The 17,875-nt window shown below is 35.6% G+C and overlaps 1 protein-coding gene across 5 annotated transcripts in view; it reads right to left on the bottom strand.

Annotated features, from left to right (window-relative positions):
* Window positions 1–17,527, bottom strand: part of PTPDC1 (protein tyrosine phosphatase domain containing 1) — a 41,286-nt gene extending 23,759 nt beyond the window's left edge. The window contains exons 1-2 of one of the 5 annotated variants that reach the window (XM_087923901.1): window positions 17,274–17,392; window positions 14,571–14,758 (exon numbers count right to left, since the gene is read on the bottom strand). Coding sequence is in view for 1 of the 5 variants with exons in the window: in XM_087923899.1 (XP_087780025.1) it covers window positions 10,956–10,998 (43 nt within the window). In the remaining 4 variants the exon portion in view is untranslated. Of the gene's footprint in view, window positions 1–10,955; window positions 11,056–14,570; window positions 14,759–17,261 lie in introns of those variants that run through there. The other 4 variants (XM_087923900.1, XM_026721398.2, XM_087923902.1 and 1 more) reach the window with 4 other exon arrangements.
* Window positions 17,528–17,875: the final 348 nt, after the last annotated feature.

Here is a 17,875-nt window from a genome sequence, read left to right as displayed (position 1 = left end):
AGTTTTTACCTCTTTCCCTCAAGATTGATTCTCTACCAAAATTATCTGTAATCTTAGAAGCATAGCTGAAATGGAAATTTTTCCACTCATTACACTGATTACTATCATTTCCTAAGAAGATCATGTGTGAAAGATACTAATTGGCAGGATCCAAGTCAACTGAACTTTTTGTCATGCTCTGAGACTACTGTACTTGAATTTTATGGTCAATACCAGCTAGGAGATCTATAGGGGGAGAAGGCTGTCTTGTTTCTCTTCACTCCTTTAAAAGTGAAGTGAAATTCCCTGTGGTGAATCATCACTTCCTTCTAAAACCCCTTACAAAATAGGGCTTTGTGGTCAAGATAGTGCATCTGGTTCTTTTCTTTCTGTCCGGACTTTTCCAGAAGATGATTCTGGGCAACAAGTGTTCAGCTCCAGGGCTGCTAATTCGTAATTTTATTCTCTTTTATGAAAGGATGAATGGAAATGCTCAGTAAAATAATTTATTTGGGACAGCAATAACTCTAATATGCAGATTACGGTCAGGAATAATGGTATCTTCAACTAATTTCAAGAAACAGAATATTTAACACTGTTTGGAGTTAACGTTGTAGATAAAAGTGAACATGACAAGAATGAACCAACCTGCCTTCAATCAAGGACCTGTATACTGCACGAATCAAAAAGAGGGCTGTGAAAATATTTACAGACCCCTCACATCCCGGACATAAATTGTTTCAACTCCTTCCCTCAAAATGATGCTATAGAGCACTGCACACCAGAACAACTAGACACAAGGATAGTTTTTTCCCAAAAGCCATCACTCTGCAAAACAAATAATTCCCTCAACACTGTTCAACTATTACAAAGTCTGCACTACTATTGCTGTTAATCTTCTCATCACTCCTTTTCACCCATCCCCTCCCACTTGTGACTGTATGACTGTAACTTTGGCGCTTGTATCCTTACAATCTATACTGACTATTTCCTAGTATGATTTGATTGTTTATTGTACCCTATGACCATCATTAAGTGTTGTATTTTATGATTCTTGACTAATGTATCTTTTCTTTTATTTATACTGAGTATTTGCATCAAGACAAATTCCTTATGTGTCCAATCACACTTGGCCAATAAATAATTCTATTCTATTCTATTAATCCAGAAAGGCTGCTGCTGTTTAAGTTCTGTAAGTCAGTAGAAAACTTGTCTTTTAGATGAGGATTTGACATACTGTTGAGACTCTAGAAAAAGTACAGAGAAGAGCAACCAGGATAATTGGATATTAAGTAAGTAAGATAACTGGAGAATAAGTAAGGCATAAGAAGAATGGTTACAGGAACTGGGCTTGGCTAGTCTAGGAAAGAGAAAGACCAGGGGAGACATGATAGCAGTCTTCCAATATTTGAGGGGCTGCCACAGAGAGGAAGGGGTCAAGCTATTTTCTAAAGTGCCTACAGGCCAGACAAGGAATAATGGATGGAAACTGAACAAGGAGAGATTTAACCTGGAAATAAGGAGAAACTTTCTGACAGTGAGAGCAATCAACCAATGGAACAGCTTGCCCTCGGAAGTTGTGGGAGCGCCATCACTTGAGACTTTCAAGAAGATTGGATTGCCATTTGTCAGAAATGGTGTAGGGTCTCCCGCTTGGGTGGGAGGTTGGAGTAGAAGACCTACAAGATCCCTTCCAACTCTGATTATGTTATCTGTTACTCTAAAAGGAATCATGACAGAGCCAGTTTTCAGCTGAAAGATCCAACTTTATTGCTCAAAGTTCTAGCAGCAGTAAGAAGGATATGTCCAACTATTACACTACACTGTTCCATCTATACTTCCCGAGTCATTCTGATCTAGAAAATTAACTTTGCTTTCATTATTTAAATGTATGTATGTATGTATGTATGTATGCCTTTATTATTTAAATGTATGTATATCATTTAAATGCATTTAGAGCATAATACTAGCTACACCAGAGTGGTCCGTGTGCCAGATGCATCATGCGCTGCCCACACCTATGCCCAGTTAATGAAGGGGGGGGAAGTCCCGATATGTCACATGATGCCATCGTGATGACAGAAGTTTGACACTCCTGAGCTACACCACCCTAGATATGGGACTAACCATAAAGAACCTGCAGAGCTGACTTTAAAAATATAGAAAAGTTGCTCAAGAATACATAAATTGTATTATTGTGTTATTCCAATAAAGTCCTCAATCATTGAGGACTCATAGTCATGTGACCAGAATTTATGATGGTTTACTTTCGGTTTCCAACAAAAACTGGCCCATAGGAAACAATGTATTGTTTGTTGTTTCTAAGTTGTTCACTTAATGACCACCATGGAAAAGATTGTAAAATTGGGTCTGGTCACTTGGTGATCCGCTTTATGACCATCATGATTTACGATCGTGATTGCCATGCTCAATTATGGTTATAATTTGAGAACTAGCAGTATTTCCTCTTTTGGGGGGGGACAAATAGTTTCTCTAGCTACATTCAACACTCTGGTCTCAACTTTCAACGCTTTAAATAGTTTAAGGTCTGCCCATCTGAGCGATCACCTGTTTTGTGTTAAATGTGAGCGTTAAAGCCAGCAGAAGAGATCTGTTTCTAAGGCATTCCCATTCACAGAAGCCTACCTCTCAGGCATGCAGGGAAGGTTTTTTTTCTTGTATCTCTCCTCAGTATAAAATATACCTTCAGAGACAAGTGCTACTGTCAACATTTTAGAAATGAATTACAATACATATAGACTTTTATACTGTAGCAGAATATTGTCCACTGTTTCAGCACAACTAATTCTATCAATGAATAGTTAGAATTTCAGAAAAAAAAACTGTAACCAGCCTCCCTTCCATTGAAGAGCTGCTGCATGAGCCAATTGGGATGAGAAAATATCTACAGGCCTCTCACATCTTGGACACAAAACTGTTTCAACTCCTCCCCTAGCACATAGCATGCTAGAACAACTAGACACAAAGACAATTTTTTCCTTCATGCTATTACTCTGATGAATACCTAATTTCCACAGTATTGTCTCGTGTCTAAGGCTTTTACCCATGTAGTATGGCTGTATTGCCATTATCCTTCTCATCTTTTCTACTATCTTTTCCTATTGGTATATTACATTGTTGTTTGTATGTATGTACTGTTTGTATGTACACTGATTATATTACCTTGTTTATGCACCGGAGACAAATTCCTTGTGTCCAATCCTATTTAGCCAATAATGTATTCTAACTAACTGATTCAACAGTGTTTCACAGCTTTAATATCTTTTAAAGTTATTGTTTTGCATGTATTTAATTTCTGTTGTATATTGTTTTGACTATATATTTATGAACAAGGGTAGGATTCAAATTTCTTAACAACCTATTCTGTGGGCGTGGCCTAATTTGTGGGTGTGGCTAGGTGGTCGTGTGACTGGCTGGGTTTGGCTTGTTGGTCATGTGACTGGGGTAGGCGTGGCTAGGTGGCCATGTGACTAGCAAACCAAATATAAGTGGTCTTCGCTTAATGGCCAGTTGCTTAGCAAGTGTTTTGATTTATGACTGACCTCCCTAGAGCTACTTGACCTGTTTTTGGTGTTTTGACAGCCATGCACACACGCCTGCAAACACATACACTTATGATCAGTTACAACATCCCAGAGTCTTGTGGCTGAGGTTTTCTGTTTTTTGCCAGTTTCCAACAATTCCTTCTGGTTTCCTGTTAAAAATGCCCATTGAGGAAAATGGACTTGTTTAACCAGTGTTTGCTTAATGACCACAAAGTTCACTTAATGACCATGGTGTTTGCTTAACCCGGGGTCTACAACCTTAAACACTCAAAGAGCAATTTTTCTATTTTCTTTTAAACAGGTTTCTCTCTCTTTTGCCCTTTCTCATCTTTTTCTTTCTCCTTTTTTCATTCTTTCTCTCCCATCTCTTTCCCTCCCTTCTCTCTCTCTCTCTCTCTGTCTTCTCTCTCTTCCTCCCTCCCTTTCTTTCTGTGTCTCTTGTCTCTTTCCCCCTCTCTCTTTCTGTGTGTGTGTTGTCTCTCTGCCCCCACTTTTCTCTCTGTCTCTGTCTCTTTCCCTCCCTCTGTCTCTCTCTGTCCGTCCCTTGGGGGGAGGAATATAAGTCACTTTTTTTCAGTGCTGTTGTAACTTTAAATGGAGGCTAAACAAACAGTTGTAAGTCAAAGACTATCTGTATCTGCTGCTTTAACCTTCCAATTAGCATCTAACTAAATTTCAGCTGCATCTCTGCACCAAGCACATAGGATAATTTTCTTCTTCCCAAAATGCAGGAAAATAACCCAGGCTCACAAGAAGTTGTACTTCTGATGTTTTCAAGCTTAGCAACTTTAAGACATGTGGACTTCAATTCCCAGAATTCCTTTGTTTTCTGAATGGATTTTATAGGAAGGTGGCTTAATTTCACACGCACACACACCAGCCACTTCCCACTCGATCTACCTCATTTCGGAAGCATGGAGGACGTAGTCAGCAACAGCAAATCTCAATATCTTCCAAATGGGATAGGCCGGCAGCTCCAGCAACATATCTTCAGCCTCATCAGAGGCAAGTGGCCCAGAGGGCAAGGGGCAGGGCCAGCCAGTGGCATGATTTGCTGGTTCTCCGAACTGAGCAGAATCGTAACATCCGGTTCTATAGAACCGAACGGAACCGGTAGAACGGAACCGGTAGAATCCCACCCCTGTTTATGAGAAGGCAGCACAGCAAAACCTTGATTTAACAAGTTAACATTTAATAAACCTTGATACTCTGGAGCAGATTTCTGGTGGACATCTCACCAAAGTAATGAATATGTCTCACACAATCAAAATAATCGATACTGTTAAATTTGTTAACTTTAAGACATAAGTGGTAATAAATGATGTCACCATAAATATGAGGTAATTTTCTGCAATGAGGTACTTTAATGGGCAGTTGGAAGTAATCAACATCCCCAGCAGTCCATTAAATAAAGATTTCACCATAGATATTAATAATAAACATAGTATTATGAAAAAAGCACAGGAATATTGTTATTTCATGAAGACTTAAATAATTTAATCCCAATACCTACTCTATAGATTTCCTCTTCTCTTGTAAAGCATTATATTTAGAATCATAGTATTAATGTATAAAAAGATTTGCATTAGAAAATTATAGTCTACTGTCCATCTACTGTACTATTCAGCAGATATTTTATTATAATGCTTCTATCTTTAGTAAGACTGAGTAATGGTATATATTCAATGGTATAATTTGTTTGCAATAATTGTTTTCTTTTTTTCTCAAAAAAATATGGTGTTAAGATTATGGGCATCATTTTAACAGATTTTTTTAACTTGCTTTCAGTATCTAGCACTTGCACTATTCTTTCATTTGTTATTTTGATTTTCTAAACACTAGGTTTGGCTTTATTGGCCAGATAATCATTAACAGATTTAATATACCTTGTTAAGTAAATGTACAGTTCTCAAATAGTATTTAGGAGGTTGCAGAAAAAAAAAATTCTTGCAGAGCCTAAATCATCAAGAATTTTAATCTCAGTTCTTTGTTAAACCTTTTTCCTTTTTTATCCTCTCCATTTAAGAATCATCAGTTATATTCCTTTTAACAAAGTGAATTACGAATATAAAACATAACTCAGAATGGTTCAGTAGCTGTTTATGAATTGCCCATCATAAGCAATTGGCAAGTTTTTAAAATCAAGGTAACACTGGGTCCATATGAATCAAAATTATGCATCAACTGATATAGGCTTACATATCCTAATTCAACAGAACGTAGTATAAAAACCTTGTCCATCAGGGGTGTCAAACTCAAGGCCTGTGGGGTGCTTCAATCCGGCCCATGGCACCAGCCTGGAAATAGCAAAGGACCAGCCCACAGTGCCTCTGCCAGCGAAAATGGAGAAAGGGAAAGAGGAAAGACAAAGAAAAAGATGGGAAGATGGGAAGAGAGCAAGGAAGGAAAAATAAAGAAAGAGGAGAAGGAAGAATAAAGAAGAATGAAGAGGGAAGGAAAGAGAAGGAAGGAAGAGATGGAGGGAGATTATGAGAGTGAGGGTCTTAAGGAAGTTCTGCATTAGCACTTAATCACCACAGGTGCCTCCAACACGAGTCCTGTGTCATGCTCATCATGACCATGCCAACTCTTGGCCCTCTGAGGTGAAACGCAACACTGATGAAGCCCTCAATGAAATTGAGTTTGACACCCCTGTAGTCCACGAATCAAATGTTCAAAGATGTTGGTGGACCATATAAAATATACAGGCCACATTCTCTTCATTCTTCTCCTAGACTTAGAATATTGCAGGATATAACTACCTATGCAAATAAAGGGGGTGTATTTTTTACTCCTATCATTGTTTACAAGATCAATGAGGGCAAGTGACCAAATAGTAACAACAAAGAACAAGTTACAGAACACTCCTGCTTCATTATAATATGTGGCCCTTGGCAGATACCCATTGATGCCTAATATTGAACCTGCCATGGAACATGTGGAAAGATGCCATACTTTCTATACTGGCTTAGTCCAGATTGCAAAAACCAAGATATAATCAATAAAGTTTTATTGCAGACCGATGCAAGGCTGAAGCTGAAAATTCCTTTTAAGAATCAATATTACTTCACTAGCATAAGGAAAGAGAGTCAGTGTGCATATGTATGCTAAAAATGCAACATAATACAAGAAAGAAAGAAAAAGATTTTGGAATTAACAGGTGGTTATTAAGAGCTTATATGATACTTATAAAAGAGGATTACATTATATTTTATTATGATGTCAAGCTTATATAAAATCTTATGGTTTTAATACTTACTGAAGCTTGACATGTAGGTCAGGTTAAAATAAAAGTACTTACATATAGTCTTAAAATTCAAAACAGGACATAAGGAATGTTTAAGAATAGGAAAAAAAAATACTTTGCTTTTTTAACAATACTTATTTAAGCAGTATATTGTTTTTGAATCTCTCTTTCTCTCTCTCTGACTCTCTTTCTGCATGCACCCACAAAATGAAGACTGAGTAATTTTGAAACTACAAAGGAATTATCAGAGGTCGTTCTGTGACAGTTTTTTCCTCTCTTTAAATTCTGCATGCTCCCTAATGTCAAGACTTTAATTTTAAAGGAACAAAGAGAAAAGGAACATGATTCAATTACATACTGAATATAAATAATAACTGAGGGCACAGATTAAAGACAGTGCATGGTAATGTCAATGGTAATGGGGGATAATTAACAGTAGTCAATTAGGGAGGAAAAATTAGCCATTCAGAAATGCTTTGGTTTTGCTAGTTCAACTCCCAAGACTATTTTTTCTTTTTTTTTTGAACAAATTTTATTGATTTTCCAAAACAATACACAGACAAACAAAACATAAAATATAATGACATAGGAATTTTTTTTTCTTAAAAAGCCAATACAACAGCTTATTTAAAGACAGAATTATTCCAAGTTATCACATTTCCAAACAAGCACAATTTGATATATATATTTACCTTATCTGTTCATCTTCATATCTTATCCCAAACTTCTCTTTATTACTTCTTTTCCTTCTATTTATTCAAATTATATCTCTTTAACTTTAGATTGTATACATTTTTTATATCCATCTGTCTTATACATTTTCATTATTCTCTTCCAATAAAAAAAAAACAAACAAGACATAAACATAAAAACATAAACATCTTTTCTGAAAGTTGCTTGATCCCGGGTTAAAACTCATCATACAGACACCTCTTCAAAAATCACGTTCCTTTTATATATCATTCCATATCTTATTACCGTTTTCCATTTTCTATATAGCTTCTTCCTTTTTTTAACTCTCTTAATTTTATTCTACTCATCTCAGTTCAAGTCATAATACTTAACATTCTTTGTCTGTTCTCAACTATCCATTCATTTTTTCTCTTTAAACAAAACCTCTCCTGTACACTAATTAGAGTATGACGCCTTTAACTCTTTCCCCTAACCTGATAATACTTGATATCACACATAACTTGTATTGGGATTCTGTTTAGCACATCCTAAAGTCACACAATATATTATATAAAGAGAAAAAGAAAAATTTTAATCGTACCTATTAATACTTATTTATATATTTATATCTTGAACATTTTATTCTATAAATGCCTATAATAACACAATCTTATGTACCTTACAGAATCCCTTTTTCAATTAAATTTACCCATTGTCTATAAATAAATTTTGTTTCTTCAAATCTTGCTTCCCATCATTGAGACTTCTCACCCCCTCCTTTCTCCCTTGCTTCTTCTTTTCCTTACCCTGTTCACCCCTTTGTCTTTCCATCTCCCTTTCCTTCTTGTGCTTTCCCCCTTCCTGTTGTTTCCTTATCTTATATCCACCCTTCAACTCATTTTTATCTTTTTTGGTTGTTTTTTTAAGTTTTAAAATCCCTTTTTCCTTTTCCTCTTCCTCCTTCTTCTCCCCCAATAGGGTCACATGTTCATCAAAAATGGTTCCTTCTTTGTCCCAATTATCCTGCTGCGCAATCAATTCTCCATAGGAATGCACCGCCATTTCTAGAGATTGAAAAAGAATGTCCAAGGTATCTTTCCAGTCTTGTTCTTCCTTTTTATATTTTAGATATTCAGTTTTAAATTCATCCAAAAGTGGTGCCATTATGAAGAGGAAAATGTTTTCCCAAAACAACCACCCGAGTGTTTTTAAACAAAGAAAAAAAAGTTTCCCAAAAGATGCAGAGTCACCAAACAATCCAGATAAACTATTTCATTTAGCACTTTTTCCCTTCTTCCATTTCTTTTTCTGGGGTTGCTATTAAATCACAAAATTCCAATTATAATATGTCTTTTGAAGTCTTATTAATGTTCAAATGGCTCTTTAAAATTCTAGGCAGTCTGCTCTTTATTTTCAACTTCAATTTTTTTTCCTCTCCCTTCCCACTCACAGCAGAAGAAAAATTTTTCTTTAAATATTTAGAAATCCATATCCCTTTGGCATTAGCACAGTCTTTAGCATTTAGCATACCTTCAATGCGGGTTTCCGATTTCTCTCAAAGCTGTTCCGTTTGGAAGGAGAATGAAAAGAAAAAAAGTTTTCCCTTTGATATCCATTCGCTGCTTACTCAGTCTGGGAACAATGTGACCAAGACTTTTTTTTCATGCATGGTAAAATTCAAAAGTTTTCAACTATAACTTTTAAATAAATGCTTGTGCTTTCTTCTACTGAAATCAAGTTAAAATCTGATACTGAATTGAATTTGCTGCCACTTATGTTAATGTTATAACAGGAATAATGTATCTGTTCTCAGGAATGCTCACAACTTTGTTCCCAACTTGATTTTGTGAGGAGATTGGGAAAGGAAGTTATTAGGGGAAAAAACACTAAGAGATTTAATACAGATTTATATGGAATAAAGCTTTTAAAGTGTAAAAATATGTTACATAAAGAGTAATACAGTATATTGCTCAGTATACTATAGTAACTGAATCAAAAATATCCCAAAATTATTCCACAATCTTATCTGAGTCCATCAAGGAAAGAAAACACAGGCAACTTCAACTCCCTAACCAAAGAAAATCAAAGGAACTACTGCAATTCATAGCCATACAATTATTGGGGGGGGAAAGGAGGACAATGCAAGATTTTACATTATGGTGCATTTTTTATTTGTGTATTATTGTGTATTTTATATTGTTGTTTTAAGTTGTGAACCACTCAGTTGCTTTGGAGTTGGCAAGCATCTAAATCTAATAAAATACCTTAAATACATAAAACATATTTTTCTTTTTGGATAGAAGACTTTATGTTCTGGGAAGATTCTCTATGGATGGGCCTTTTCAGGATATATAGCATTCAGGTATCTGACATAATCACTTGAAAAGCATCACAGTCAAACAAAATACATAGTACTTCCAAGGACATTCATCTCATAAATCCTTAAGTTGTGATTAATAGAAAATTACTATGGTAGCATCTCATCTACAATAGTAGCATCTCATATATAATAAGTGGCAAGTTATACCATGTAAAGTACTCCAATTAGTTACTGAAGTGAATTTAGAACCTCCCCTACTCAATGTTACACTCATTGAATAATTATCATTGAATAATGGTATAAGTGGCATTTGAACTTGAAGTGCTTTCCCTTGGTAACAGAAATTACTTCAAACCTGAGTCAGCTGTATTCCAGGCAGAAATTCTGATACAGAGGAGTAGCAGAGAAGACTACAGCATTCAGTACTGTGATGTGTATGCATTGAAGTCCACAGATTTACACTAGGAATGTTGGCATATTTCAATTACTTATCTTTGGAAAAATAAAAATTCCAGACTTGGCCAATCTTTCTTCTAAGATGCCAGATGAACCCAGGACAATATTTTAAAATAACATAAGTGATAAGTGAAAAGTATTCCAATATCCAAGAAAATATCTTTTCTTACTAAAAGGTATTCTCTATCTGTTTTAATTATATATCTTACTTACTCAAACTTAATATTAACACCGCTATTATGGCTTACAACATATCACAAAAGTATAAAGTTATATTATTCAGCATTTGGAAACGCCTTACATTTAAAAGCAAAAATATTACTTAGCAATAAATAATCAAATTGCCAGAATGCTATCATACAGAGCTCAGCATAACAATGTTCAGAAATTTTCAAATAAGCTGAGCAAGTTTTCAGATAATAATGAATATCAAAAACCATAGTGGAAGATTAATGAATTGTATATAACAATTGCTTCAAAAATAAAAATATTTTTCAACTTTTAAAATGTTATTAGAATCACTGGTTTGTATATGGATTCAATAACTACACCTACATTTTTCTTTTATAACTTGCCTATTTTTCAACAAATTGGCTTCAGTTCTTATAACTGCACTTTTCATAAATACTAATTTTATACAGAATTTTACATCCTAACCTTACTTCAAATGAATTTTAACAAGTAATGCACAATGATTTCACATTGCCTTACTTACTTGTAACCCAGGAAAAAGAACTGATAATGGTGGACACTTCCATTACTCTCAGTTCTGCTACAAGAACTAAATCATGGTAGAAGATCTGCTTGCACCATAAGGTTACTAAAGGAGCACTGCAGTTTTTGCTGTACTTAATTGGATTTATAAAAGGTAATCTTGGAAGAGTCATTAACAGCTTAGTTTCTCGTGCTGTGCTGCATAGTAAGTACTAAATACAATACCAATATTTATCTAGATTGGAGCTTCTGTTTCTTCTCATTTTTATTGTATTACTTATTATTTTGCACTTATTTTCTTCATTATAAGTTAAACCTGAAAAATGTCAAGTTATGAGATAAAACAAGAACATAGTTAATGCATAAAAGAGAGTAACCCAAGGTTTTTATATCAACATCATTATGAAAAAGAAAAATCATAATGCAGTATTTTTACTATTTTGAAATCAAATTGATTTTAAATTGCCAAGTTTAATAAGCTGATATTAATAAATTAATATATAATAGGCATACCTTTATGAAAAATTGCATTTGTTTTTATTGCTTTAAAAATAGAAAATGAAAGAAAACTAAACACAAAGGTAATTATAATGCAAATACACATAAAACTCTGCATAAAACTGCTTTAAAATTTAAAAAGTGCAACAGAAAATGAGAAAAAGTATAAAGTATCATAGCCATTAACAGTTACAATCCTATATATACTTATCTAATGTAAATACTATTCAAGTACCTATTTATTTCTCATACATTTATAAAAATATCATTTGTTTTTAATTTTAACTTATTGTATTTTGTATGCCTTTATGAATGCCTATCTAGACCTAGATTTACAGTACAACCCACTGTGTCTATTCAGTTCAATAGACTGAATGTAAGTGCATAAGACTGCAACCTAGGTTGCTTGGATTCAGGCACTATTGAAATGTTATGATTATTAATGCCATGTTGTGAATATATAAGTCATGACTATTAATTTCAGTGCAGGAAATTTAGTTTGACTTCTACTTTTTATATGTAAGGTTAACTCAATTTACTTCTGCTATATCAACATTCTTTCTGAAATGTTCATTATTTAGGAAGAAAAAACAAATGTCCTCCAAATGTTTAACAACTCTTAATTGCTGTAAACTGCATGGCCAATGCTAAGGGAGCATGAAAGTAGTAACCCCAAAATATTGTTCTCTTGCAATTAGAGTCTGACAAAATATAGCCTAAATAACTTAAAGTAAATACAGTAATTTAAGAGAATAAAAGGATAAAATAAATGCAGTTGCCAAAACCTGATAAATAATTTGGATACTGTATCAGAACTCAAAAAACGAACAGTAAATAGCAACAATTTTTTAGCAACAAATTTGCTTGTTCTCATGATTGTTCCTTTTACATTACTGAAAATGTACAAGTCACTGTATTCATTATGATCTGATTCCACTAGAGTACAATAATTTAAATTCACAGAATTTTAGAGAGAAGTATATATTCTATTTATGCAAACATTAAGTTTTTAGAAGCAGCTATTGTATGTATGGCTCCTAATCTGCAATCTAATTAAGTCTAAAAAATATTGTATCAGCTAACGATTTGTCTTTGAGTACTAGGCAAAGAACTTGGGTTTCTAATAAAGGTAGTTTTGGTTCATTGGAGTGAGCTCATTTAAAAGTACAAAACAACCTTCTACTTTTCCTAAAACTACATTTAAAAAAAGAAAAACAGAAAAAGCACAAAATCTTGGCTCTGATCACTTATACGAACACATCTCCATCCATTCTTCATTATTTTGCTCACTATTGCTTCTATCTGTCAAAAAGTGTTAAATGTGGCCTTTGGCCAATAAAAGGTTTCCTACCCTTGCTTTTATTTTAGTGTCATTTTCTTTGTTATTAATACTTGCAGTTTTACACATTGACCTTCACTCCAGAGCCAGATCTGGTGACAACATTGGTAGCTGACTGAGAAAATGAGAATAGCCTTGCCGATCTTAGTCCCATCTAGCCAGTATTCCATTTCATCTTTCAGATTAGGCAGTAGTGCTCAGTGGGACCATATGGAAATATCAGAGCAGAATAATAAACAAGTTAAAAGGTAGTAATAGTACAGTAATATCAAACCACTTCAATATTGTTGCCAAGGAAACAGCATGGATGTGTCTATATTTTTCAGGAACTGAACTTGAATCAAGGGATTATCTTTTTTACCTCTTCAATAGATATTTTTGCATAAGAACAATAGAAATGCAATAACCAGTTCTATTCAGAGTCTACGTAGGTATGAATTGGGAAAGGAAGAGATACAGTACAATCTTATCTTCATTTAAAATAAAATTTCATTTTCTATTCATTCAGTTTCATTTCAAGTTTCTATTCATTTCAAACAGATTGAATACGTATCGATATCTCAGATCATAACTGCATGATCTGCAGAAGATGGCTTGTATCTCAGGGATTCAAGGGACCATTCACACAAGGCAAAACCAAGCAATTATTACTAACAATTAGTACATTACTTGATGTGCACTAAAATGGGTTTTAATTACTATTCTGATATCCAAACACTGTTATCTTTTTTTTTTTTGAGGTATGAATAGCCATGTTTTAAAAATATAAGCCATCAGAGGATGTTCTCAAGAAAAGACTGGACAACCATTCATCAGGGATGGAATAAGATCTCCTGCCTAGGGTAAGGGTAGGAGTCGTTATTCCATCCCTGACAAATTAGAAGGTCTCCAATGTTGCTTCTAGTCCTATGATTCTATTGTTCTGGAAATAAGTAAATAGGTCCTCTACCACAGGTACCTATTTACCACAGGAAATACCCATGGATTTATTTCACATTAGCCACAAAGCATGCACAGTATTATAACATCCCATTTTACTGATTTGGAGCAGCAATATCATGCAAATAAGTCATTTCAAAAATTAGTCATATGAGGTGCAGCTCTTGAAGACAGTCCAGATACTTCTGTTAGTACAAAATGCAGTGACAATACAGGTACTCTTTGGTTAACTATGGTACTTGGGGCGAGAATTTTCATTGCAAATATGGTTGCAAAGTGAGTGATCACCTGACTACATCGCTTAGTGACACATAGCAGCAGCTCCCATTGCTGTTGTTAAGCAAAATGCATGGGTTGTTAAGTGAGAACGTCCTCCCAACTCCTTCTGGTTTCCAACAGCAAAAGTCAGTGGAGAAGCTAGCAGGAAGTTGGAAGTCCCAGATGATTGATAAGTAGGCAGATAAGTGGCTTCTCCCAGGTGGTGCATGATGCACAAGAAGCCATTGTTGAGTGGCATAAGTGTGGTGGGGCTTGGGGTGGCCAGTGCTAAATGTTGGAAACTATCAGAGTTGTAGGAAGCTGGCAGGGAAGTTCACAAAGTGACCACCTGACTATGGAGCAATGCAATTGTCATAAATGCAAGCCAATTACAAAGTGCTCAGATAACAATCACATGACCGCGGGAATGTTGGGACAGCCATTATTTCAAGGGCTGATTCATAAGTAGGAATCATTGAGCACCACTGTAATTCAACCAGATGCTGAACAAGTGGTTGTTACCTGCAGTACTGCACACAAATATAACAAGGAGCTTCAGAACAGATAGGTGTGCAAACATACCTTTCTGAGGGTCCTTAAAACAGCTGCATCTGTTCACAGAAGCAGGTGGTCATCCATAGCAAGGGAATATCAGAAAAAATGAACTTGCTTTTTAAAAGGAGGCAGACTGAAGTTACATGCATGTCTCTGTGTATTCTGAAGCAAATTTCTTCTTTTGAATCAGAAGCAGTGAACACACTTGGTATTAACTGAAAATACCCAAGCATATGACGCTGTTACTGTGCTATCTTTATTGATTTGTTTCGGCCATCAACTGAAAGTGCTATTTTAAGAATAAAGCCTTCATGGAACTATAATTTCGGCAGTGTTATTACATACTCACATTTGGCAAATAACTGCTCAAAGTGGGCATGGTACCCTCCTCAAAAAATGCAATGTCATTCATAGAAAGTTTTTAACCAGCTCATAATTGCTGAATTCTGATAGTGGATAAGGACTTTTTAATTTTATTTAATCTCTCCCCCCTCCCCCATGTCAGCCACCTTCCTGCACCTTACTGTGCTTATTATAGGTATATTACTTTTAGATTTTTGAAGATAAAGCTCTACACTGTTAATCTTTACTTTTGCACATTACATTTTTTTCTGCTTCTTTTAATGCTGAAATTTATAGTTTTAATCACTTTTACCGTGCATAATCCTGAAACTTAGGGTAACTGAAAAGGAGATGCTTGTGCATAATATTGTTTGAATAATCTAAGTGTTTTGTACTACCCGCAAGAAAACAATAATTTTTAAATAACACAGGCCAGATGCCAACATGGGAAAATTAACTACATAAGAAAAGTAAGCTGCAATTCTGGCCATTTTGTTTATAATGTGCTTCTGAATTAAGTTCGCATTCTTTTAAGACAATAGCAAAGCCAGAACACTTAAATATTGCCTCATTTGTTTATATATTCTCTTGTTATCTAACACAATTACCACAAGAGAGTTACTGTTGAGAAAAATAAGATGAAAATATTGCTTCAAAAGCAATTGAAAGTGCTTGGTTTAATTGTACATACTATCCTGAGACTAATTACCCCACAGATTTGGCACCCAGTTTTTATAGGCAACAATACAAGGCTGCTAAAACAAGTGTTCTCTCTAATAAACTTAAACATCAAGGCAACAGCACAAAAGAAAAAGTATTTTTCTGTCATCAGCATACTATCTAGTCTATCACCTTTTATGGTTTGTTAATGCAGACAATGGTAAAATGTGCAAAATAACATTAAAAATGAAAATTCAAGAGCAGTTTTTATAAATGTAGTATACACACACACTGTAATTTGAATCAATTTTTAATAAACTCCAAAAAGTTGGTAATATAAACAATGATGCCATCCAAAATTCACTCTACCTCATGAATGAAAATATTTATGTATAAAATAGATTGTGTACTTAAGTGCAAAGTAAGGATGAAACATTCTATTATGAGATAATGACAAACCATATCACTGAAGAAGTACATTCCTATCTCACGAAATGTGTAATTCCTTGAACTTTATAATATTTTAATATTGCTTAATTCCACCAATGGGATTATGCAATTACAAAATAAATTAGACTAATGGTGACATTTGCACTCAGGGCTTTTTTAATGAGGTGGAACAGGGGCATTTGTTTGCATTCCACATAAGGAAGTAAATTACCTGAAGTAAAATGTAGTACTGAAAAAAAAAAGGATAGATCAATCCTTTTATTTTAGACAGTAAAAATCTTGGGAATAGTTTCATTAGTATGCATTTTCCTACACCCTCAGATTTCTGAGCCACTAAATGAAACGGAGAAACCAAATCTTATATTGTACTGAAACAAATCTGGTAAACAGCTCAGTTAACAAACATTCTGGTCAGTTCAGGCCTCTTAGATTTTTAAAAAGATTTTAATATATAAATGAAATTATCAAGAAATAACATGTGATTGATTCAGCACCATTATTTTAACTTATCTCAATGGGAATATAAAATAGATGCTTAATTGTGGCACATAAAAGTCAATAATGGGGTTTTAGCATAGTTAATGTTGGAAGAATAAAGTTATGGTATTTCTGCAAGAGGAAACATAATATTACTGGCTGGCATCAGCCAAAAACAAATTGTAACAAAAAACCAAAAACTGTAAACTCCGGGATGCTTTAGCACTGAATACTTTGAACAAAGTAAAAAAAAATCTTACAGCCCTCTGAATATAGATTTCCAACACCAGTTCAATCAAATTATGAACTACCAAGCACTGAAGGATATCTTTATTAAAAATAAATATTTACAGTATTCAGAAACTGAAAACAGTAGAGCTTGGTTTGGATAATTGTTAGCCAAAATACAAACTTAAATCAGTCTAGGACGCTTCACACAGTCTTCCACTCCCTCACACCTGTTTGCTTCTATTTGTAGTCCCGAGAACGGAAGAAGATAATATAGGATGCTCAAGCCCGAAAAGTGTCGAGATATGAGCACTTAGACCATCCACACAGACTATCTTCACTTGCAAAAAAATAATAATGTGGAGGACCAATTCGAGAGTTAGGGAGGCAGGGCCTGCTCTAGGAATATCGGGGGCGGGGGAAGGAGAGAGGCCCGAGCAAACCCCAGCACCGAGGGGACTGAGCCGCGGTTGGAAAACAGCCTAGAACCGCTGCGAGATGCGAGCCGCAGAAGGAGAAGGCGCCGCCGCCACCGCCACTGCCGAGGAACCCCGAACTCACCGGCGAACCCACCTGATCAGGGCCGGCGCCCGGAGAGCCCCATCCGGCGCTCCTGCACCTCCTCCCGGCGCCGGTCCAGGCCGGCATTGGAGAAGGCCCGCAGGAGGGGAGGGGATGGTCGGGCGAGGCAAAGGCACCGGCGGCCGGGGAATGGAAAGAGCTGCTAGCGCGCCTGCGTGGCGCGGGAGGCCGGCTTTGCGGGCCTGGTCTTCTGGCGGGAAATGTGAAACCCTTCACGTAGATGCTCTTCCAACGGCCTGGCGTGTGTTATGCCACAAAGACACGGCTGTTAGCCTTTCCACTTTGGGTGTAGACTGAATGCTCCTCTATATGCAAGCTTTGCACTGAAAAATTTCCAAATGAAGTCTAAATATTTGCCCTCCCTCGCCTGCACTGCCCCTTTTGGCCTTATTGCCTGATCCCCAGCAATCAGCCCCTCTGAAGAACATCAGCTAGTAGGACTTTGGGGAAGGAGGATACCTCCGAGGCAGTGCCAACTTCTTTCAGTTTCCTTCAGTCCCTGAAGTTATCTTGGCAAAATTTCAGAAGTAGTTTGCTTTTACGACTTCCTAGGTTGGGAGATAATACCTGGCCCAAGGTCATCTTATGCAACT

The sequence above is a fragment of the Pseudonaja textilis genome, chromosome 2, assembly GCF_049901715.1.
Source record: "Pseudonaja textilis isolate UNSWEBS1 chromosome 2, rPseTex1.2, whole genome shotgun sequence".
Lineage (NCBI taxonomy): Eukaryota > Metazoa > Chordata > Lepidosauria > Squamata > Elapidae > Pseudonaja > Pseudonaja textilis.
The sequence above is the reverse complement of the archived record's forward strand: the minus strand, read 5'-3'. Positions and strand labels throughout refer to the sequence as shown.